This window comes from Sipha flava, unplaced genomic scaffold, assembly GCF_003268045.1.
Source record: "Sipha flava isolate LNK unplaced genomic scaffold, YSA_version1 218_pilon_pilon, whole genome shotgun sequence".
In the NCBI taxonomy this organism is placed as follows: domain Eukaryota; kingdom Metazoa; phylum Arthropoda; class Insecta; order Hemiptera; family Aphididae; genus Sipha; species Sipha flava.
Window position 1 is genome coordinate 320,448 of NW_020272845.1, and position 26,338 is coordinate 346,785.

Sequence of the window (26,338 nt, forward strand, 5' to 3'; positions counted from 1 at the left end):
AATTCTCCAGAGGACCCAGAAATACGTTTATTTTACGTTGAAGACACACGGCGATTGACATTTCGTTTGTTTTTGTTACGCAATATCCGTTTTGTAACAAACGGATAAGTCTTAACTTCCGGAGTAAAACCGAATTTTCCTGTTTGCGGAAAAAGTAAATGTTTAGTTGAAAGGATAAACTGAGAAAGACGATTCAGTCATATCATGTCGTTTCTTAGTAGATTTTCAAATTCAATAAATACTCTTAAAATATATCTTATTTATATTGTATTGAAATCAGTATTTTTAGATATTGTGTTGCATTTATTATTAGATATAATAAAATTGAATAGTGTAGAAATATTTCAGAATAAATAGGTTTTTTTTGGTTAATAATTATAATTCTATAACTTTTAAAATAGTGGTTATATATTGGTTTTTGTCATATTTAGAATATGTATACCTTGTTTGAGTGTGAACAAAGTAAAACAAGTTTATATTAAATATTGATTTGAACGAGCTAACGTTTTATAATATTTTATAGATTTTAAAAAAAGAAAAAAAACGCACAAAATATTTATATTTTAGAAATATACATAAAATTATTCAATGCAAAATAACATTAAAAAATATAATACAAATTTAAATTGTAAAATGGTTTTTCGGGTTATTTAAATAAAAATATTAATAAAATATTACATGCAAATTTAAAAATTAGTAATAGTATAAACTATATACTAAACGCGGTTTACAGAATTATGAGGTATAATATGATATTTTATTAAATTTGATTAACAGGGGAATATATTAGAAAACAAAATTAATTATCAGCTCAAAGCTCTTAATTTAAATTTTAATCAAATAATCCGTGTTTAATTACGGAAAGACTCACCGACTCACCTCAGAGGTTTAAAATGTTAAAGGCTAAGAAGGGGATACGGTAATATATTATTAATAATCAAACTTCAAGAAGTCTTCTGCCATTATGCTTTCAAAACTTTGTTATTATGGATGAATTAAAGCCAATTACATATTTTAGTGATGCAACTTTATAGGTTAAAATATTAACATAGAATAATTTAATACTATTTTTAAAAATATACAGTATATTTTACTAATCATTATTTTATTACATAGATGAAATAAAACTAAAATTATTTTTGTTTTATTTAACCTTAGTTTAATTTTTTAAATGTTTTGGATTAATTTGTAAAATATACAAGAAAATATATGAATAAAAATGAATTAAAAAGCGTAATTAAATTTTAGTTTCTTGGCGCAAAAATTATTATAAGAGGCGTTTTAAATATAAAATAGAATAAATTACGCATTTATACTTTATATGCTAATTACGATGTCTACACTTATATTTATCGTTGCATTTTCAAATATATACTATATAATCCAATAAATTGTTTCTTCTAATAATGTATTTAAATTTAAATTTTAGAAACACGTCCCAAGATCACGTTCTAAGATTATTAACGATTAATTTGCAAGCAAATAAATAGTAATATTCTTCTTTTTGTAAGTATTTACTCGTGTTCAATATATTTTAACATTTATAGATTTATAGAAAATAATAAACTAGTGCAAAAATGGGTCTAGTTGTTTTAAACTATATTACATTTTGGTTCATTTTTTACTAAATTAAAAAATTATTAGGTCTAATATTTGAGCCAGTTAGACTTAACCGTATTGTAATTATAATGAATGTTATAAATTGCACATAGTATAAAATAAATAAATACATAGGTCATACATTTATGAACGTCGAAAAAATGCAAACATCACGTGCTTATGTTGGTCATTATAAATATCAATATGATGTAATACCAATGTAATATTATTTTTAATTCGTATGCAAAACACAGTTTTAATTGTCTCGTTTATTGCCCGTTTTTTTTTTTTTTTGTATGTCATTCGATTACTTTGATCCTTTATCGTTGTAGTCAGACTTTAGCCTCTTAATCTCACGCTATAAGTCACGTTTAGGCAATAATGCAACCCCCCGACTGTTTTTCACCCGAATAACATGGCCGGTTTATTGATAGCGTTTCACCCGTGTTCGTGAATCATATGCGAGGATCGCTCTTCATGCCATCATATTATATGCCCCGTATCTTTAAATCCTCACGATTTTTCAATTTTCCATTCTTTATTATTAATATTATATTATATTATTTTTTTTTTTTATTTAAAGTCACAAGAGATGTCTGCATAAATAAACTGTTCTGCCAACTCATAATAGGGTGTTGGATGAACCAACTCGAACACAAAATCTCACCGACGTTCGTGTTAAAAACATATTGCAAATAAAGGCAACGCGCAAAAAATATATATATTTAATTAAAAAACCGATCATGCAATATAATATATTAATCATTTTCAATGAGAAATGATATTAATAATGGAATCATCAATTATATATTATTATATATGTTTATCGATCAATATATAACTTTATCTTAAAGCCATTAATACGCATATCATATTGTGCTGGACTTTTTATATATTTCTTAAGTAATTAATTTCTTTGAATTCTATATTAAAAAAATAACTAAAATAATGAACGGAATATATTTTACAATTCCAGGCATTTCTAAATACAGGTAAGTGAAGTCGAGAAGAAATTAAAACTTACATTGCATATAAAAAAAAAATAAAAAAAAATATTTATGCATGTTTGTTAACGAGTGTGCACATGCTATACGCGGGTATGTTATAATACGACATGTACAAGATCAGATAATGTCTGATCATTAATATATTACCAGGGTAGATCAAATAAAACCATCTAATCCATAAAAAAATTTGCTCTCACTTTACTTGATTTTCTTTATAACTCTGTTAAAACGTTAAAACGTTTTCACTAAATGTGTTCACAAATTAACTTTTATATTCAATTTTAATTAACTCAAGAAAAATTTGGAAAAAAAAAAACTGTTAAACTTAATAATTATATGGGTAATTTTTTTTTTCAACCTAAGCGTAATTTGTATAAAATTATGTTTTGCTTTCGAATTTCACTTGATATCAAACGAGCAACTGGATTGCTTACAACTGTAACATTAATCTTTTATCATCGTCATTGTCATTGTTACAAGAAGTAAAAATAATTATCTACCTTTACAAGCTTTTCGGTGTGTCATGGGCTTAGTAGGATCCCTGTAGTATCCCTCCTTGCAGTAATGACAGTATCTACCAGCCGTGAAGTGTCTGCATTTGAGGCATACGCCACCGCTCACTCGACCAGACAGTTTATATAGCTCCATATCGAATCGACATCGTTTTGCGTGCTCGTTGCAATTACAAGCTGCAATCATAACAAAATATTATTAGCACGTTCATTGTACACATTATTTATTTGCAAAGGTAACGTCGGTAACATAGATAGTTGTGTGTACGGTGTACCTACCCATGTACTGCATAATAATAAAATTGTATTATCAGTATAATAATGACCATAACACTAATCACATATAAGCGAAAACAAATTAATGTTTATTATTTTTATTATCTACATATTCAAAACAACGTAACAAAAGCTGCGTAGTGGTACAAAAAGGTTTTTGTTTTTGAAATAAAAACAAAAACACCCCTAATAATCAGTGGCATATTTACGTGCGGGCGAAGAGGAACAATTTTACGGTAAGGCAATATTTTAAATTTTTGAAGAAGAAAGAATAGATAAAAGGTAAAAAGTGTTAATAAGCACTTATATAATTCTCGAAGTAAAAATAAAAATATAGCATCAGCAAATTTAAATCGTATTATATGAGTATTCAAGATATGCTAGTATTTAAAAGAAAATATACGAGGTCTGTTCAAAAAGTTCCCGAATTTTTCAATTTTTTATTTATGGTGCTTACTTACAAGCTATTGAGACTTATCACCCTCGAAGTATTCTCCCTCTTGGTTAATACACTTTTGCCAACGACGTTTCCATTGTTGAAAGCAATCCTGGAAAGCGGTTTCTGGAATTGCTCGTAACTCCGTTAGCGAATTTTCTTTTATTTCGTCTATCGTAGAAAATCTTTGTCCTTTTAACGGATATTTTAATTTTGGAAATAAAAAAAAGTCTGCTGGTGCCAAATCGGGAGAATATGGTGGATGAGGAAGTACGGTCATGTGATTTTTCACGCAAAAATCACGAATTAACAGGGAAGTGTGCGCCGGAGCATTGTCGTGATGAAGAAACCATGAGTTTTTTTCCACACTTCAGGCCTTTTCCTCCGCACTTTTTCTCGAAGACGTTTTAATACTTCTAGATAGTACCATCGGTTAACAGTTTGTCCTGCAGGTAGAAATTCGTGATGAATAACTCCCAGATTGTCGAAAAAAACTGTTAGCATAACTTTGACGTTTGATCTGACCTGACGAGCTTTTTTTGGTCTTGGAGAAAATTTACCAACCCACTGTGATGATTGGACTTTTGTCTCAACATCATAGCCATAGACCCATATCTCATCACCCGTTATAATTTGCTTCATGAACATGTCATCATCGTTAGCGCGATCTAACAATTCTTGACAGATTGTTACGCGGTTGTCTTTTTGATCTTGCGACATCAACCGAGGGACAAATTTTGCTGCAACGCGGTGCATTCCAAGTTTTTCGACCAGGATTTCATGACATGAACCAACCGATATGTTACAATCTTCCGCGATTTCTCGAATAGTTAAACGTCTATTAGACCGCACAATTTCATTGACTTTTGTCACATGAGCATCGTCTGTCGATGTCGACGGACGTCCTGAACGTGGGTCGTCATCAACTGATTCCCGACCGTCTTTAAAGCGTTTAAACCAGTCGTAACACTGTGTACGTCCTAAACACTGATCACCATAAGCATTTTGCAACATTTTGTGAGTCTCAGTAAAAGATTTACAAAGTTTAACACAAAATTTAATATTAATACGTTGTTCGTGAAAATTACTCATCTTAAAAATCGCACAATACACACGACTCGTCTACTTTGAACGCGCACAGTTAATGATTCGATAGCAATAAACATTTGAGATTTAATGGAAAAGATAGCTGCTTATCTGTATTTTATTTTGATATAATAACATTTACAATAATGTAATTTTTCTATTTTTAGAAACGATAGTTCGGGAACTTTTTGAACAGACCTCGTAATTGAATCGATCATTTCGAAAAGGCCATATCTCCATAAAATAAAAATTGTCAGGAAACATAAGAAACTGTTTTTAGAGATCAAAATTAAATTTAGATAAAAATTGAAAAATTGTTAAATTATATAATTCCCTTAAATAAAACCAACTATGATATGGCGGTATTACAGGAAATATGCATTATTATTGGTTAAAAACATATATCATATAAAACTAGTTTTGAAAATGTGTGAAGAAATGGCCTTTTCGAAATGATCGATTCAATTTAGAGATTCTGTATTTAAAATATTATTTATATTATTTCAAACTCTTGCGGTTGGTATAATTATAATTTCAATGTTTTAACTGAATGCTCATTTTTAGAACGTTTTAATTTCTCTTCAATATTTAATATCGGCGAATAAATATTTGTCAAGATATTATTTGACAATAAATATAATACCACACTAGACAATATTATAATAATATAAACAATGTTGAATTATTAATTATTTTATTATTTTTATAAAGCAAAGAAAATTGTCAAACTTATTTATTTTGAGGGATACAATATTTCGTTGAGTTTTTAATATCTAAATTTGCTACAACCCATTCGTAGATATTATTTAGTCAAATTTTACAGAAATTGAAAATACAGATCAAAAAACACACACAATTATGTTAGCGTATATGTAAGAATGTATAGAAATTTTAAATATATGAACTTTATTTTTGTTATTATTTTAAATGACAAAAGGTAAAATTATTTACATTTTAAATTTGTTTATGTGAATAATTTGTATTTATAATCTTTATCCCAAAAAGGCTAATTGTTATAATTGTACGCAGTTGCTTTTGAGGTTAATTATTGTAAATTCACATATCAAAAAGTTCTGACTTCTTGACAAATTTACTTTCGTTAGGTCGTTAATTTTCGACTCACGTTTATGGTTTGTTACACTTTCTGGTGGTATATAATCATTACAAACGAACTTCTAACGATTACTGTCGAGTTTTTACTTTCACGTTTACCTTAAATATTTACTGATGCATAAGAATAAAAAAATTATTTTTTCATCTTTGATCTAAAAGTTTACAGGAAAATTATATTACGTAAACATCAGTAATGTAGTAATTGGAAATGATTAAATTTTTATACGATTTACACTTTTTTTTTCAAATTCAAAACAATTGGTTTTTCTTACCCTATGTTGTAAATGGACTATGGGGTAAATATGGTAAATAGGTACATAGGTTTTTATTTTTTCAACCTATAATTTTATTAATCTATACATACACAATCGTAACAGTTAAAATATTATTTTATACATATATTTTAAAATATGAAACTTATAAGTATACTTTATGCGATTTATTATTTAAATGAAAATACATGAGTCTTAAATTTTCTAAACAAATAATTAATAAACAGGGATCAGAAGTTGTAGCACTGAAAATATTACTTTTTAGCTCTTAAATATGCATTTAACTTGAAAAAAATTAAAAATTTATTAGAAAAAAAATTAAATGTAATTTTACAAATGTTTGGGCTCATAGACGTTTGGACTGGTTGAATTATAAACTGTTAACAACAATTTTAAATTAATTAAATATATTTGTAAAAATGTACTCCTATATACCCGAAAATAGCACTATAAACCCTAAATTAACAAAATAGCAATACGTAAAACCCGTAAATATGCAAAAAATAGCAAAATTAAATTTTGTGTATGATATCTTTGTAACGTAAAACATATTTGTATCTTACTTTGGATATTCTAGGATGAACCAAGAATAATATGGATTCGCTAAAACTTCCAAACCCTGTTAATAAATATTTCGAAATTTATCATACAATATGGGAACTAATCGGCTTAATATAAACAATTCTTATAGTTTTTAACTTACCATTAAGGGATGTATATTCATTTCAAATATATTAGAACTTATTAATTAAACAGGTAGAGCTTATATCCAATATATAACTTATAACTTATTATTTATAGAGCTTATGAATAAAAATAATAATTTATGATTGGATATATTTTAATCTTTGACACCAATATCAAAAATATAAAACATCAATTTTAATAATGTTTTTTTAATTCGATCAGATCTATAATTAAACACAAATATTCGGGCAGTACTCAAAGGAATAAAACGTTTATGAAGAACGACGACGGGCGTAAGATGATGAGAAAAGTCAAGAGTTGTCATATATTAATATACTTTCTATATATAGACATGGTATTTGGGGTCGGTTAATGAATGGAACTGTAAGGGTTAAGGTTTAAAGAGTCCCGGTAATTCACAATACACAGTTATACATTCATCCAAAAATAAGTTTGTATACATTGCAGTATGTTTGAGTGTAATGAAATGATATTCATTGTTAAGTTTCATTATAGCTGGATATTGAAACATTGCAATGTGTTTAAGTTTTATCAACAATACCAGAGCTAAATAATCGTTTATGATAAACAGTGCAATTACCTACTTGTATTAAAGATGTGTATTTTTGCATCATCATAATGTATTGAAATTATTCTATAGGTAAAAACATACTATATCCATTAAACGTAATCCGAAATGAGATCATATCAGAACACTTTTGTAACCCAGCAGTTCGGAGGACGAAATGTTTAGTATTTAATGTATTCAATGTTACTGAAATGATTGTTAACGATAACGGTAGGGCCGAAAGTTCGCATTGGTGTTTCCCGGTAAACTCTTGTTTCCGACGTGTATAATTAAATATTATCTGTAATGTATCGAAAACCACTAGGTATAGGCCATAGCCTATAGACGCGTTGGAACTGTATCGGTATTTCGTGTAAGTATTATAATCAACGTCCTACGCATAGAGGTATATAAAAAACTAGAACGAATAGATCATGTTAAAAAACAAATAATACACGATCGGTAAAAAAACGGTGCGCAGATAACGAAACAAAGCTCGTATATGTTATTATGCTTAATACGTATATACCATGCGGCAGACAAAATTTTGAAATTAAATCGTACAATCTTTGTGCCGGACAAACCCGAAATCCGTTAACACTGTCGTGGTACCAAGTGGGTAAGTATCCCCATACACTAATGTGGATTGCGGCCGTCGAAATAAAGACCTGATCGTAAATGGTGGTACAATGGAAATTAAAAATGCAAAATGGATTACACTGTGTAATATCGCACCTACTCAAAACCATGTCCGATGTGTGCGCGTGCATGTATCTTTGGTAATCCGGGACCATACGTGCGTAATCATCATGGTCGACGCCGACACTGGACAGCTATGACACGTATGGCCCGAAGGTATCAATACGACCGTACATTTATTATTCGGAGGCGGATTAAAATACCACGAAATCATGGTCAATTAACTAATTAAATTGAAACGTAGTGGAAGGATTTCGGGTAGGATTTAAAAAGCCTCTGGAATCGTATACGTTTATACGGCGAAACAGGAGAACGGTACCGCATGCGCTAGTGATGTGGACGAGAGAAAAATGACTCGAAGTACAAGTCTTCGGGAGCGAAATCCGCGGTGCAGGTCAACACGTATTTTCTAGTCCATACAGACGTCAATAACGTCTCGGTTCAATCGCTCTGGGTATCGAACCTTCCGTGTAATTGAATTCTCTAGTGACGGCTCGGCCAACACGATATGATTGTAATGATAGTCGGCCGTACTAGACGGGTACTAACGGGTAAAAACATCCGTGTACGGGTGTCCGATACTACATTTCAAACGCAACGTATAAATTAAAATCGAGACGGTGCGCAGTGTAAGACGTAGTCGGATATTAGGTACGGCGGCGTGGTCGTGCCAATATGTGACTGTTTTGTCGCATCGCATCGCTCAGATCTGCGCCAACGGTTAGTAAACGGTAAACCAATAAATAAATAAGACACCGTTCGAATAACACAAGCGAGATTCGGTTTTTACCCATTGAAAATCGTTAAAATAAATATTAACTTCGCAGGAAGCAGGATATGCATTTTATAATGTTTACACTGCTGGTATAATGCTTCGAGATTAAAATCATGAAAATCAAACGAAGAAAAATATTATATCAAACCGAAAAGTTTATGATTTGAACTACATCCGATCATATTCGATTCATAAACCATTTTTTAAACAATGTAATTTAAGCATCTATCATCTGCTCAGTCACTTAATCCAACACGGTAATGTCATATATTATTATTATTATTAATAATAATAGTAAATTTAAACGAGATAATCGTATCGTTTTCATAAATTATTTTCAATTTTTTATTTATTTATGTAGATATACTTACTCAAGAAACGTTTAGTCAACTTAGAAAATGTTTCTATGCGTTAAATCAAAGAAAACAATTTTATTAAAATTAATAAACTAATAAATTAGGTAAAATTAGTATCATAATATGCATTCATTTATAATCAATCACCAAAAATAATTAGCCCGTGGAATTATCTAATTGTTAAAAAAAAATAACTACACGACGTAGGTATACATCAGCAATAAACATACAAATATAATTGTATTACTTATCAAATACTAACAATGAAATTGTCTTATTTTATAATAAAGGACCGTTTTTGTATATTTTAAAAAAAGTATACTAAGCTTTATATATTAGCGGTAATTTATTTTCAGGAATTTAATCTAAAAAACAAAAACAAATATATAAATTCGTATTTTAAAATCCCTATGACACATAAACATTATAATTTATTGGATTTTTATTCAAACTTTTTTTTTTTAAGAAAGTTAAAATTGTAATCTTTAGGTGCCTCGAAAACGACATAAAATATTACATTTGGCAAAGCCTATATAGATATAAGTCGAAATAATAAACAAGACATCGGATGAAAGAGAATTCCTATGGATCGCCCAAAATATAAGATGAATGATACTAAATTATAGTGTTCAATAGTTTTTTTTCTTTTCTTTAAACGATAAACAACCGGAGTTATTTGTTTGTTCAATATTTTATTTTGAAAAAATATGTTCAAAACTAAATGATTTACACTAATAGTTGATTTATTTGTTACTGAAACGGGGACATGTGACGAAATAATAATAATAATAATAGTTTAACCGTTGACAGAATATGTTACTATCTGGTACTTTCAAAAGTAATGCCCATAGGTACGTTAAAATCCATACTCATACACGACACCTCACCATACGTACACAATGTACAGACATTCCAGGTATACAAATTAATTATGGATGCGTGTTACTGGTTATGAAACTAAACCGTAGAAATCAATATATTATTATTATTATTATTATTATTATTACTATTTATATTACGACTGCGAGTGTTGTAGAACAGTGAGTACAGTAATATAATACGGTACGGATATATCCATAACTGAAAACGGTCATAGAAAAATGCACAACGAGTGGGTTGCGCAACGGCGACATGCACGGATGGGTAAGACAGAAGGAGATGAAGTGCAGTGACAAATATCTCGTGAAGCGGAAACTGACTTCTTCTTTGACTCAAAACACGGTAAGTGATGTCCGTATAGAAAGAGAATTAAATAAGCTGGAGGCAAGGAAACGGATTACTTGTACATTCGCTCAAATCAAAATTGCAATACACGTAGTGCTGTGACACAGCAGTATATATATATATATATATATATATATATATATATATATATATATATGTATGTATGTATAGTACTTGGAAAATTGAATCAAACACCAAAAGGACTTAAGTTTGAGAGCGAAACTAAAACTGAATGTTTGACCCTCTTTTCCGACGACGAAATTAATTTATTTATCCATCGTACAGTCAACAAGTATAAGAAATTATTCGAAGAACATTAAAAATACGAAAAATTGCGACGGAAGCAATAAAATTTATTATCACTAACTGACTCTACATTTAATCATATAGGGTTTGAAATAAGTTGAGATAATTGTATTAATTGCACTATCGTATACTCGTAATATAAAAATATGTTAAGGTTTTGCTTCGTTTGAATTTAATATTAAACATCTAAAAAATAAATACTTACACGGATTTCATAATCAAAATAATAAATTGTGGTTTAATAAAATTTAAAAGAGATTTACAAAAAAATACATAAAAAAAAAAAATTGGTAATTTCATCTGTTTTCTCTACTATTTGTGACAAATATTACTGTACCAACATATATTTTAAAAGTAATTTTCTCCTATACTTAATAAACCTGAAATATTGTTATAGTTATAAATTAAAACTATTAAAATAATGTATTAATTATGAAGTACATTTTTGATTGAACATTTTCAAGTTGAATAATTAATAATTTTAATTGCCTCTTGAGTCAATATTATTTTGTAAATTATTAAAAAAGCTGAAATAATATATAATGTTGAAAGAAAAAAAACTAATAGTAATAGCAATTAAGTATAAGCTATACCAATATACCTCTGAACCATACTATTTAAATTTATTCAAATAAAATTTAACAACATGAAAAGAGTAAAGTTTGATGTTATGAATTCTGTTATGTATCAGCAAAGTTATGGTTATATTTTTGTAAAACAATATGCGCTTATATTTGGTAATAGACGTTTTTTTCTTCCGGATGTAATATTCAAGAACTGGAGTGGAGCAACAATATTTTATTAATTTTAGTGCTGAAAGTAACGAAAGGTTTGTACGTATATAAATATAAACAAAACTAACTAAAGAGTAAAAATATTGTAAGACACAGTTCAAAGAACCAGTATATACACGAGGCGGATAACTAATTTAAGTTTATTGTTTCAGAAAATGTAAGTTCTTCTACTACAAATTCCCAAGATTTTTGTACACACTTACACAGTATATTACAAATATCATATTTAAACTGGAAATTATCAACTTATCTGATATATTGGATATAAGACTATATTGTAATTTTATAATATTTACATGTGATATTATATATTAAACGAGTACCGATATTTATTTACAATTTCGAAAAAATGTATGAGTTTAATAATGTCCTACACTGCGTATAGAGCATACAAATTTTGAGTATTTTTGTGAATAAAATAATATAAGCCCATTATAAAAACGATTTGTTGTTAACACATTCATCAACCTATCAAGTATAAATAAAATAAATAATAATGGTATACACGTATAGGTACATTATACAAATAGAAAAATTTGTTTTTTTTTTATTCCTTAGTTTAATTTAAGGCACACGAATTATCATTAAACGGATTATTACTCTTTATAGGTCATGGTTAATATATATATATATATATTGCTAAATGTCTTAACATAGCATCTATGTATGTATATATCTACATTTACACGTGTACCCGGGGATTAAAATATATCCATTTAAATTTTGTTTTCAATGTTTTCATCATCTCAAGAACTACGTTATGTTAGCAAACTTTACAAAAGATGGTCATTATTAATTATTTGGCAGAACATTGGCTGTTGTTGTCTATGGCGGTTGCTAAAAACGTCGGGTGGAGGTACTTGGGATACAGAAAAAAATCCTTACATATCTATTTCGAGACACTGGCTTGGCTATCTTCCATTGAGGAAACAGAGAGTGTGGCTTTTTGTCCATTCCCACTCTCTCACTCCCGTTCTCTCTCTTTCCTCTCTTACTCTTTTTGGGCCCTTTTATGACATCTGCATTGATCTTGATTAATGATAACATCATATGCACAAGAGTTGTTATAGAATATAGAGACCAAAGAACAACAAATGACCTAGGAAAAAAATAGAGGTTTGGGAGACCCTCGAAAGCTCGATAAAATATCCGCCCTTCGTTTTTGGTCCCGGAAACAAGACAGACGGCGTTATTAGGCTATTTGTCAACATGGTATTTGTCAAAAACTTCATTTGACACTTTATGAACGGGGATATTAATATATTTTTTCAATTAAAATTCCATAACATTTGGACAGCTGGTGGACAATAGAATTTATTTGACGAAGATTAAAAGCCAATCGCATCAAGTACGATGTTACCTATTCAAAAGTAACACAAATGAAAAAGCTCAACAAAACAACTAATTGTTTTTTTTTTTTTTTGAAACGTAATCATTGTTAAAAAACTAAAAATATTTCTTCGCTCTTAAGCTACCGTTGAAGTTCAATAACGATAGTTTACATGAAACTAAATTACATTTAAAACTTTAATGTGAACCATAGTACTATCAACAGTACTATCCAACAGTGCACTTCGATTATTTTTATATGTTTTAGTTTATAAGCTATATGCAGAATATAAGGAATTCTTCTTGTTACCATCTGTTAAGGCAAGTCCCTTGACAGTTGCATATGTGTAAAATGTTCAAATTTAGAATTAAATAAAAATCCGTCCTATAATTTTCTTTTTGGGAATATTAAAAATACTTTTTTAAATAAAATATATATATATTTTTTTTTTACCATATACATAAAAGAATTCTCAAAATATCTTTCATGCATCAACACTTTATAATCTAATTACTTTTATACGTATATATTAACAACATAATTATTGTGATTTTTCATTTTACCAAAATCTGTATAATTTTTAATGAATATATTTTACTTATATTTATAAGTTGGTGGTATAATAATAAGGCTTATTCTAATAATTACCAAAAACAACATATTAATATAATTTAAGTATATTTTTCATTATCTGTTTAAATTAAAGGTACAAGATATAATTTATTTATCATTTTAATAGCTGAATAAACTTTTTAATATTTTGTATACTTAATGCGTGCTTCGTACATTAAAAAAAACAATTTGAGTGAAAATATATTAACTTTAAGTATTTTTTTTTTAGGAACAAACAGTATATCATAAATGTTTATTATTTTCTTTTTAATAATATATTAGCTTTCCAAAAAATGGAATACGTTTATTCATATGACCAAATCGACTCTAATAGCTTTTCATATATCTAGTGGGCAATGGAAAACTTCAAGAAAACTGCGCACATTATTAGTTTATACATAAAATAGTTAAAAGTTGTTTTCGGCATAGATGTAAAAGGGTAAGAAGAGGAGGTCATGGTGAATTTTGTGCGGTAGGATACATCGATGCGTGTAAAAAGATTTTTATGGATTTCCGAGATCATTCGAGGGTGAAATTAGTTGCCGGGGGAAATATTTCCCTTTTGTGTGAGCACAGAAATAAGAACTAGAAATGTTTATTTGCCACCCCCTTAAAGTTAAAGTAAACTATTAAGTCTACTTACATGTAAGTATGAAAAATATCGAATCATTTTTTTTTTTTACCACTTGGCTGTAAATGTGTATTAATGTATTCCCACTATTTTCTCTATATAAATATAAACCGTTTTGATTTTATCAATGGCCAATTTAAGTAAATGTAATAAATACTCACTAGTTTTACCATTCATGAGTTACAAAAATACTGCAAATGCATTACAACCTTATAAAATATACGAATCAAGTGTAATTATTAAAAACAAATGTAATAATTACTATCCATAATTTCCTATGTAAATTGATTAGTGCTCATGTGACGTTTTTTTCATCAACAGCTTTAAATTCAACTTTCAGTTTATGAATAAAAAATATGGCTCCATAATCGAATCCAGCAAACGAAGGGTGTACGTTTATTGTACATCGCTTAATGTTTATTATTAATTTCCGAAATCAACCATTAAGTACTTTTAGATGGTTATTCATAGTAAATTTTACATTATTATCATGCAAATTGAACGTGAGAACTACGAGGCAGAAGGTTTAACTCGTATTTCTTCATTTTTATGGTTTATGAAGGAACATTATACAACTGCAATAGATATATTTCTTGTAGAAACACGGAATGATTTGTCAATTATCAGGGCAATAGACCTCCCATAAAGGGTTCAGATGCGGACCTCGAGGCAAAACGGTCAAAGGTTTACGGTCGTTAATTGAAAAGTCTGGTAAATGCTCGGGGTGCGATTAACGGCCGAATACTAACCTCCCCTGGAGGGCTGACGCCTATTTCGCAGTGCGCTTTAAATTATTATGCGCCGTCATACAGGTGCTTCTCGTTCTCATTAGCATATCGCCCGAGCCTACGTTCGCACTTGACCGATATCGTTGAGTGTTCATTGTTGTATGACGTGCACTCCAAATTGGGATTTCGACAGATGTGGATACCGCACATTTTATTTTTAAGTATACAAGCGCCTACGAGTAAATGACCCTCTTTTGTAGAAAGAATAATTTACCACACAAAGTGTACATCTGGATACAAGATCGACGTCGAACTATGTAAATAAAATAGTGAACCTCTCAAATCGCAATACATTTAAATATATCATTGTACTGATGAATTTAGATATAGGATAAAGTATTGTGCAGCAACAATGACTAAAACGAAACTTTCCAACAACAAAATAAATTAATATCAATGAAAGACGATAATGCTGTTTTGTTTCATCGAAATACTAGTATCATTTAATATAAATTCTGCGTTAAAGATATTACTTACATACGTCGTATAATTGTTATCACCGACCATTATTATATACAAATAATGCCATGTGTACAGTGTTGGGCGTAATCGAATAATTTACAATTAAATTATGTAATCGATTACGATCGAATGAATCGTAATCGATGAATGATCATTCAATCATTTTTTAAAGTAAACAGTAATCATGATTACATTTTCGTAATTGATAATCACTATCGCAAAAAATATCACATAACTAAAATCTTGTATTAGGTAACATACTATATTTTATTAAAATTAGAGACTTATAAAACGTCAACTATTTATACATTTTCGAGCCACTTATTACCTGCCGATAAGCTAACATTTATATATGTATGTTCCTAATACTCCTTTATCCGAATTTATCTGTAATCCTATGATTTTACATTATTCATTATTATACTTATATTATTATTGTTAAATTATTACTATTGAGGTACCACCTATCTAAATTAATTAAATTTATTATAAAAAGTTATAAAAATAATATGTTTTTGTATTGTTAATCGTTATTTTTTTCCATAATATATAACAATATTTACTCGTTATCTGTTTTATCTTTTTTTTTTAATATCCTACTTAGAACCAATAAGTATAATATTCAGTGGCACCAACGAAGGGTACCTACCAAGTGATGCAATTGCACTGATTTCTCGTGGGGATTACATACGTTTGGGGGCCCCACTCTGGTCTCTGCAACAAATACTATAAATGCATAACTATTCATCTGGATCTTTAGATCGTTGAATAAAATATAAAGAGTTGGCAGTGCCAAATACGATATATAATACGATTTATAATATAAATATATAATAACTAATATAGATAACTATAATAATGTTGATTGTGTTTGAAGTTAGTGTCAGAAGCCGTCCCAAGAGTTATATGCTATTAAGTTAATATGTTATGTAACTACTATATAGAAATAAATTACGATGAAGTAATGGATAAATTTTGTAAAACAAGTTAACACATATTCAATGCCTTAGATTAAATCACTGATCAAAATCATTATGTATATTGTAGTATTATCTTTGAAATCTTTCATAATTAATAAGTTATTGTATTTGAAAAAAGTCCTAAGCAATACCAATCAGTGAAGATAAATTTTTTATAACATTTTAAATTCAAACCCCTATTAAAAAATTGTTGTACAGAAATGTACAATATTTTTAAATTTAAGGTAAATACGTATTTGAAAATACATGTGGAAAAAAAATTATTTCAATCAAACGAATATGGTTGTATGGATGTAAACCAAAATAAATTTGGGTGCCCTATAATTATAACTGCACTTTTTCATGGAAAACCTGTGGGCGTCACTGATAACACATATAAAATATACTATAATGGTCAATACACTGCATATTTTTAAATATTGATCTCAAAATATAGCTATTATTCAACTTAAACCCGTTGTTGAAGTATCATGAGTAATTAAAATTAGTCATGATTACAAATTAACAAATTTTGTAATTGTAATCAATATTATGATTACATTATTACTTTAATAATTTAAAATAACTGGATATTGTGATTATTGATTACATTAATTTATCTTATGATTAATAACTATAAATTGTAATCGTAATCGTTAATCATTAATCAGATTACGATTTTCCCAACACTGATTGAGTATTATATTTACTTTTATATAATCTTACCTAAAGTAATATACTAAAAACTCTTATAATTTACCATATCACTATTGAATACATTTTTTAATACAATAATAACTGATTCATAAAATAACATGTTTCGTATTGTTACAGGGTGGCCATGAAATTTTAATGAAACTATTTCTAAGAGTAAACTTCTATCAGATTTTTCATTGGAGTTATCTTTCTTTCAGTTTCGAAATTATTTAATTTTCAATTGTATTAAAGTTTGGTTGGTTCTTTAAATTTTATACCTTTTTTGAACCAAAAAACTACATTTCAACGATAAATTTTTGGCTATTTCCAATGTCATAATAGGCGCCATATGTTTGGAAATATTTTGAATTTTCACCGTCTTAAAAATGACAAAAAAAAGTAAGAAATAATGATTTGAAAAAATGTTTCTTTGTATATTTATAGTTCTTTAACAATAACTGTACTACGACTACTACTTACATCAGTGTATTTTTTAAGGAATTCTTACTGGGAAAAAAACCATTTTGTTTCTCTCGAAATGTTCAATGAATTAAATAAGGATGATAGTATTTCAGGTTCACTTCATATAATTCCACCAGGTCTTTTAAAATACGATTAAAATACGAATACAATTAACTAGTTGACAAAATATTTTTACTGGGTGACATTTGTGTCGCCAAGCTGACTAGTTTAAAAACTACACTGACTTATATGATACTCTTTTACGATTGTTTAAACTTAATTTCTTAAAGTGCAATCAATGCGTCAAATATAAATGATTTAAAATCAACTTTGTCAATAATTAAACAAGATTTTTGTTTATAAATAATTCTGTGATTAAAAATAAAATAATTTTCATATTTCAGCTGAAATATTATTAATCTTAAAATTTTATTTGAAATTATAACTAACATTCATTTATTTATAATTATAAAAAATAAATATGGTTTTATTGAAAAAATAATAGCTATTAAACAATCTTTTCAGTTGAATGAATAATTTAGCTCTATTTTTTAATTAGTTATCAAAAATGCATTCATTTTATTAATTTTATGATCATTTTTAAATCAAACAATAAAATATAATGTTTTTTTTTTTAATTTTAATTAAAAACTCATTTATGAATTCACTAGCCCAAACTAATTTTCTCATTTTATATTTAAAAACAAAAGATTGATGATTCATAAAAGAAATTAAATCCAATGTCATATCCAAACTTAACTACGATAACTTACTACTGGTACGAAGAAAAAAATTTCATCAAACTCACCTGAAACCAAAAAAAAAAAAAAAATGTTGATTAAAAAATTATATTAAACATTTAATTTTAAAATATGAATAATTCAATGATAAATATATTAAAAGTTTGATTTGCAATCAATCATTTTATATTAAGAATAATAAATAATAAAAGTACCTAAAAATTAATCTTTATTAATTTCAAACACCATTAGAATTGGCTTTATTATTTCTAATAATTTCATAACATAACTGTAATGTCAATATGTTCATTCCTAGATAAATTCCGTTACAATATGTGCTTTATTATCAGTCTAATTTTTGTTAAAATATGCATAATATATAGTTATGATTACGGTTGTAGTTTTTGGCAAGTCTATAGCGATAAATCTCGACACTTCCTTGGGTTATTAAATTGCTAAGTCTATGTGACCAATTAATATGCAAAAAGCCGTAGAGAAGTATAAGTAAAGATAAAAATGAGTATTTATGAAGACGACTTCAGGTGTGGTCCTGCTACATGAACGATACGAATATACTCGAATTAAAATCATCGCATGTAATATTATTGTAATAGAATATGTTATTGAAAGTATTTTACGTATGTTTAATGTTTAGGTATAGTACGAGGTTGCGAGTTCGTATGATGTATAGTTGTAATTTATTGCGAAATTTCAAGTTTCCTATACAATAATATTATATTTCATGATATCTGGTTAGAAATCTTTAAAGAAGTTTTCTATACGTTATCAATTTATCATGTGGTATAGAAACTATAGATGTGTATCTAAACTGGTTACAAAGAATTATGATCTCTACGCTTAAAATATAAATGTTTAGTTATGTAAATAAGAGAGAAAGAGAGAGAGAGATAAAAGCTTAATAATTTATTATTATAACAAAAAGGCAAAACAAATATAAGGTTAATAATACATTTTTAATGTTATCTATCAAATTAAGAACGTTTATAAAATCATGGAAATAAAATTACAACTTTGCTTTAATTTTAATAAATTCTAGCAGTCTTAAAATAAACTAGTTAACATTTCATAAAAATTATTAATGTACTTTTAATGGTTCACAAGTTACATCGTTATAATAAAATTTAAATTTAAAAATTGATATAAATTTTAAAATCTGGACATAGTTCGTTTGATTTTAGTAGTTTAGTTGACTTAAAAGAATGCTACACCCACATTTTACTGCCGCTACAATGCATCGTATGAATAACAAAACTAATCGTTCGTACTTCCAAGAAACATCTTTATAGTTTATTTAAACATAATATGTGTGTCTATCGATAAAATATATTTAGATTTTAAAGACGAAAATAAAAATGTTTACACTTATCTATAATTAAGAAATAAGATCTTTTATTAGTGTTGTGATATTTCTTTACAAATTTCATGGTTAATTGGTACATCAAGAAAAGCTGTTTCAACGATTATATCCGTTTTTTCATTCGAATAAAACGTGTCAGTTAAGTATAATATTATATTATTACTTGTCAACAGTGTGTTATATCATTTTTGCGAATCACTTCAATATGACTCGACATGTTACGTACCATGCAATACTTGTTAAAAGATTAGTGTCGATTCAAATTAAAGCAATCATGCGGGATTTTGCAATCTCGAAAAATAAAAATAAAAACTAATAAGTTTTATTCACCGGTGCAATTGTCGAATCGTGTTTACGAAAAACCAAATCGTACAGAAGGGGGAGCTGGAAACGAAATATATACGAGGCAGATAAACGTTGTGTGTCCGTGTTAAGAGTACCATTGTGCCGGTCGAGATTGCTCGGGGAGTCATAATGTAACGACTCAATTATGCCGCCTTTATAATTATCGTCGGGAGATGGATTCCAAGACGTCTGTGTTCATCCGGTGAGGGTCGTACTCCCGACAGCGGAGGCACTGCGTTCATCAAAAAAGGGGATAAGGGCATGTTTGGCCGCAGGGTGGGTTCAAAATTCACCCCAGCAGAAGCCGGTACCGCCCTTACTCACAAACACGTACACAAGCGCACGTGCTCATACACACACACAACCGCATTTCCCGACGAATATCGTTTTAATTAATTCAGTTGAAATACAATAACATGTAAATCGAATCGGTTGCCTCCCCAGTCCGCGGGCTCGTTGTATATACTAATAATACGTAGAAACCCGGATGAAATCGTGTGGATTAAAATAGTAATATTGCTTTCGCCCTTTTCAAAAAACGATATGGATGGAAAAAAATATATAAACTGTATTATAATACATAGGTACCATCCATCAAGGAAAATAGTTAATGCATTGATCAATGGTTTTGACTCACAACATTTAAACATAGTTTTGTGAGGATAATTTTATAAAAATATGCAGACCAGTGTTCTATCGTCAAACGGTAATCGTGTTGATATTATACAAATTAAAATACAATACAAATACAGCTGCACGATAGAACTCTGGATCATCCCTTGCAGCATTATCCCAACGATATTTGTTAGTCAAAAACCTGACCAAACTAGAGACTACAAAAACCCATTAAACCTCTAGTACATAGGTTCCCAAAGTGTGTGCCGCGGCGCCCCCGGTGCGCCGCGATGTGTGTATAAGGGCACCGCGCCGTCATGAAATACTATCGGGTCTAACATTTTCCTTATGATTAGTCATGCTATGACTTAGAGAAGGGCGCCGTGAGTCGAAAATGTTTGGGAAGCACTGTTCTAGTATATAGTTTAAAGCATTTTCTTGCTCGCACTGGGATTCTCTCAGGTTGTTCGTAAATCATTGACCCGTTTCCGGACACATGAAATTTATTAGTTAAGAATCAAAGAATTTATATTTTCTGATGCTAAAATTTTGGATAAAACCCAAATACAATATTTGTAAATCGAATTTATTTACAGAGGATTTTTCACTGATTTTTATTTTTACTTAAACTATTTTAGTGGTACTTAAAGTATAATCTACGATTTGATACGAAACAGAATCTAAATTGAATAATAACAAATGTTAAAAATTATATAGAATTTTGAAGTTAACAATTTGTTTATTTTAACTACTGTTATTGTTAAACATATTAATTAATACTATATGTATGTATTACATTCAAAAATCGTATTGTATTTGTTTTTATTATTTTTGTCTCAGATAAATAAATGATTGTATAACTTTTTTTTTAAATATAGATGATTAACTAAAAGTAAAACATTCAGAAGTGTCACTTACCAAAGCAATAGAAAACATAATAATTTAAAAACGTGAATTTTTAATATATGTTTTTTTTATTTTAACATTTTATTTTTTTAATAACAGCCATAAATCATCGATATAACCTACACTGATCCAAACATTTAAATATTTATGTTCATGGATTAACAGTCGGTAATTTGTGTGCATGTCATACAAATATTGTTATAGAAGTATCAACATGAATAGGACCATGTAACCAGTAATAATATTATAATCCTAATCTCGTATATTAACAATAGGTGAACAAATAGGTACGAGTTATCAATCATCTCGCCCGTAGGTTTGAATAAATACATGCATTTTAAATGAAAAGATAAATTCGTTATACCAACTGCCATTGCAATAATTTTTACAAAACGATACATTTTTTTTTTATGTTTTACTATAGTTGCCTTAGCAGTTTAATAAATTTTTTTAAACAACCACTCAACATATATATTATTGTACATATTATAATTATATTATACTATTATTATAATTATAATTATATTATACTTATATTATAATATAAGTCGTAATTAAATTGCGTAAATTCGTACTTTGAATATTTAGCACACATTCATAAATGTTTAAAAGCAATACCAAGCGATTAATTGCAAAAAATTTTACTCCACCTGAGCACACCCGTTGCGTTTTATTATTGTATAAATACCAAAACCAACGAAAGCATTAACTCGGCTGGAATTGATTTGTCGATAGGAAGTGTAGATCTCATTAGGGCGAGCAAGTATTCAAAGTGGAACCACAAAAGGCTCGTTCGTCCGGACAAATATAATTAAATAAATCCCAGCCAGTTGTAATTGCTTGAAACAATAGGCAGCCTGCGAGGACAGGTGAATGAGGGCTAACAGGCGTGGAGCAAAAATATTACAAGCATCCGGCCGTTGGTTACCGCTATGTGACCAAAAGGTGTTTCTATGTCTTTGCGGCCCGCAAATTTAGTAAAACATTCAAGTATTTTGCACTGTTTCAAATCCATCCTACGACTCCCTTTGTCTAAATTAGTATCCAGTTCGTTAATTCTTTATTATTCGGTACCAAGGAGCGAAATCCGCCCGTTCACTCATTATAAATAGAATGTTTCAGATACAAAGTAAGAAAAAAAAGTTCGCTTCTCGCTTGTTACGTTTTTTTAAATTTACGATGGCAGTCTTTAACTTATAAATACAAAAAAAAAGGGAAAATATGTTTTTATAAAAAAGAAAAAAAAACGGTGAGACGCGATTTTCGTGTTTTCTAGTTCTATGGTATACTCGTCGGTTGTTAACAAACTTAAAATAGGAACTATTATAATTTGTTGGAAAATAATTTTACAAATATTGAAATAGGTTTTTGTTATTTAATTATTAAAATACTCGGTATTTATGCTTAGTTTGTGTGGGAATGTTAACAGCGACTAAATATAAGCTACTGTTAAGATGATGTCAGTAAATAATTTGTATAATATTCAACTAATACTGTTTTAATCTCATCCGTAGATTTTTGATTATTATTAATTATTTGATTATTTAACCATCAAAATATTTTATACCAGTTTTGTCTAAAAACAACCGAATTAAATATAAAGGTTTTTAAGTCATAAACGTAGTAACAGAGCAGTACAAATTCCATGTGCTTATATTTGTGTCAACTAAGATTTATCGAGCTTAAATTAAAACTAATGAGTGTCTATATATTGCATTTCTTCCGACATTATATGGTATCTACTTTGGTAAACTAATAATACGGTTTTTTCTACAAATGGACGGATTTTAACAAGATATAAATTAATTTTTTAGTACCATTTAAAAGAATATATATTATATTTATATGATTATTAATAAATCATTTGTTTTTTTTCGAACTTCATTATACACGTAATATTGCATTGCTATGAAAGATTGTTAAAATACGAAACGGGAATGAAATTCCATTGAAACTTTCTGCTTTAAAATGATAATAAAATCGGAATTCCGTTGGAAAAAATTAACTATAAAAATGATAAATATATTTTTAAGTCCATATGTAGTAGCCGCTGTGGACAATACTTGAATCACTAACGAAGAGAACATGTTTTCATTAAAAAAAAAAACACTGACTACGTATTTAAGGAATTTGGAAGTAGTCAATTGTTTTTCTTTTTTTTTTATGAAAGTGGTCTATATAGATTTGTATCTCAAAGAACCAAAAAGTAATTTTTTACTAGTGTCGCTACAACGTTTAAGAAATTCATTGTCTATAATAATCATTTTGAAAATAAACCGTAAGCCTTTGAAACGTTGAAGGTAGAACATGCATTTTTACACTTAACTGTGACGGTCAATTTACAATGCACTGTCGAATATTTTTTCTCTGAATAAAAAATCTGTATATTAAATTCTCTAACAAAGAACAATCAAATGTATACGAACGATAATTTGTTTAACATATGGATACTATTGCAATAAATATTATAGCTTATTAATTTTAAATATCTAGAACAGTATTTGTAGTTTTAAGTTCAAAAATAATATTAGTGGCCTACGTTAAACTACATGACATAACATAATGTTGAGTTTATTTAAACAGATATTATTTAATTTTATCAAATTAATCAAAATAAATACATTTTTATTTAAAATTATATTTATTTTTCAATCAAATGTTAAGAATTTGCTATGTACATATATATACATACAAATGAAAAATTAAATAGAGACCATCATACTTCGAATTTAAATTTGAATATAAATAAAAACTATTCCTTCACAAATAATATTATCATCATTAACTTACTAATAGTTTTCTTTAAAGTATAATTTTTATGCATATTAAACTATAATAAAAAGTTAAATGAATAATTATATATATATATATATAAAAAAAAAAAAACCGTTAAAATCACAGTAAAATTTAAAAAAAACGGATTGTTGAGGATCTGTTTTTATAAGTATCCATAGTTTTTGCATTTTTCTTACATATTTTCTATATTCAGATATAATGTCTTAAAAACTAAAACTAATTTTTAGTATAAAAACATTAAATTCAACAATGCGTTGACCATGATCTGTTCTGATGTTTTTTACAACAATGTATCCTTCCGAAAAACATCCCTGATTACTGGGTTGCGATTATATTGTCAAGATGATGAAATAGAAAGAATGAGAAAGAAAGAGATAAATAGAGAAAGAGAAAGAGAGAAAAAAAATCGACGCCTATTGGTTGTGGACCATAGGGTCAAAAGGATCACCAACACAAACGACCGTAGGACTAGACTGCTTGGCGCGACATATAACAATGGTTGATTTATCGTTTATTGTACATGTTTATAATATTATGTGTACATATACGAATAGGATACTATAGCGTTTGTCTTAAACACAATAAAGTAAAATAAGACACGTGATGTATTTGAACACATGTGCGACCAATGAATATTCCATATGTATAAAACTTCGTTCCATGACGAAATGGTTGATTTCACGCATCCATTGCAGTGTATTTAGAACGCGCGTTTTATGTATTGAGGATGAAAACGATCGGCTGGAGCAAAATTTATGATGAAACTAACGAGTTTTGTTTTGCTGACAAAACTACGAAATCCTGAATGTGCTGGACCTTAACCCCGACGATTGAATTGTTTGGATGAAAAAAATTCGATTTTGTATTTGGACTTCAGACGCATGAAGTATACTTAGAATAAGTTATTTTTCTTTGCTATCTGAATCGCCAACAAGAGTGGCGAGACGCTAATGAAACGTAAAAATAAAAAACAGCTTTTACGTCTGAATACTTGTTGAATATAAATTGGAACACGGCCGGTTTTGATCCATGGTAAAATATATACATAGAAGGTTATTTTTTAACATGTTTTTTCTCCGTTCAATATAGATTAAGTCTTTTGTAGACTTAATTGGCACTAAAAATTAAACGAAATAAAACAAAATTGTTACAATACTCATAAAAAATAACTGTAAACGCAGTTATGTGAGTTCTATATGTATATATATATAATTCGGCATTTAAATGTATAAAATTAATTATATATAATAAATAAGAAGTTACCTAATTAGCAAACAAATTACACTTAAACAGTAGTTGAGCGTTTAAGATTTTCAACTATAGTTAAAAAATCCAGGTACTTGTTGAATATAGTTTTTCCTTGCATTCATATATACATTTAAAAAATTTTGTCTAAAAATCGTTTTAATATAAAAATTGTAGACAAACATTTTAAAAAATAATTATAACGTTAAAATTATTTACGTATGACATATGCACAATATGCTCATCTTGTAGATACTAGCTGTATTTTTAAAAATAAAAATTTCAAATATTTTTAAAGATCGATTATTACTATATTTTAATGATTATCTTTTATATCAAATATTTTATAAAAAGTGAAAATATAATTTTAATTATTATCTAAACTGTGTTTTTCCAAGTGTATTAAAATACTTATAGGTACTTTTCATATAGAAGCTGAATGACTTTTAGATTGCGTGTATCCTTGATTTAAAGAGTACTGAACTTTTTAAATTTAAGAAAGTAAACCAACCATAGATCACTCCATGTCAAAAAGGATGAAAAAAGTAAACAATTAAGCAACATGATAAATCGAAAAAACTTCTGTAAAAATGAACCCTATTTTCAGTAACAAATTGAGGTTTAAAAACGAAGAAAAATAATTTTCATACATGTACATGTACA

General features: G+C 28.2%; 1 protein-coding gene across 1 annotated transcript in view; it reads right to left on the bottom strand.

Annotated features, from left to right (window-relative positions):
* Positions 1-26,338, bottom strand: part of LOC112683062 (netrin-3-like) — a 76,008-nt gene that overhangs the window by 30,163 nt on the left and 19,507 nt on the right. The window contains exon 2 of the mRNA XM_025553922.1: positions 3,107-3,295. Coding sequence (XP_025409707.1) covers positions 3,107-3,295 — 189 coding nt within the window. The remainder of the gene's footprint in view (positions 1-3,106; positions 3,296-26,338) is intronic.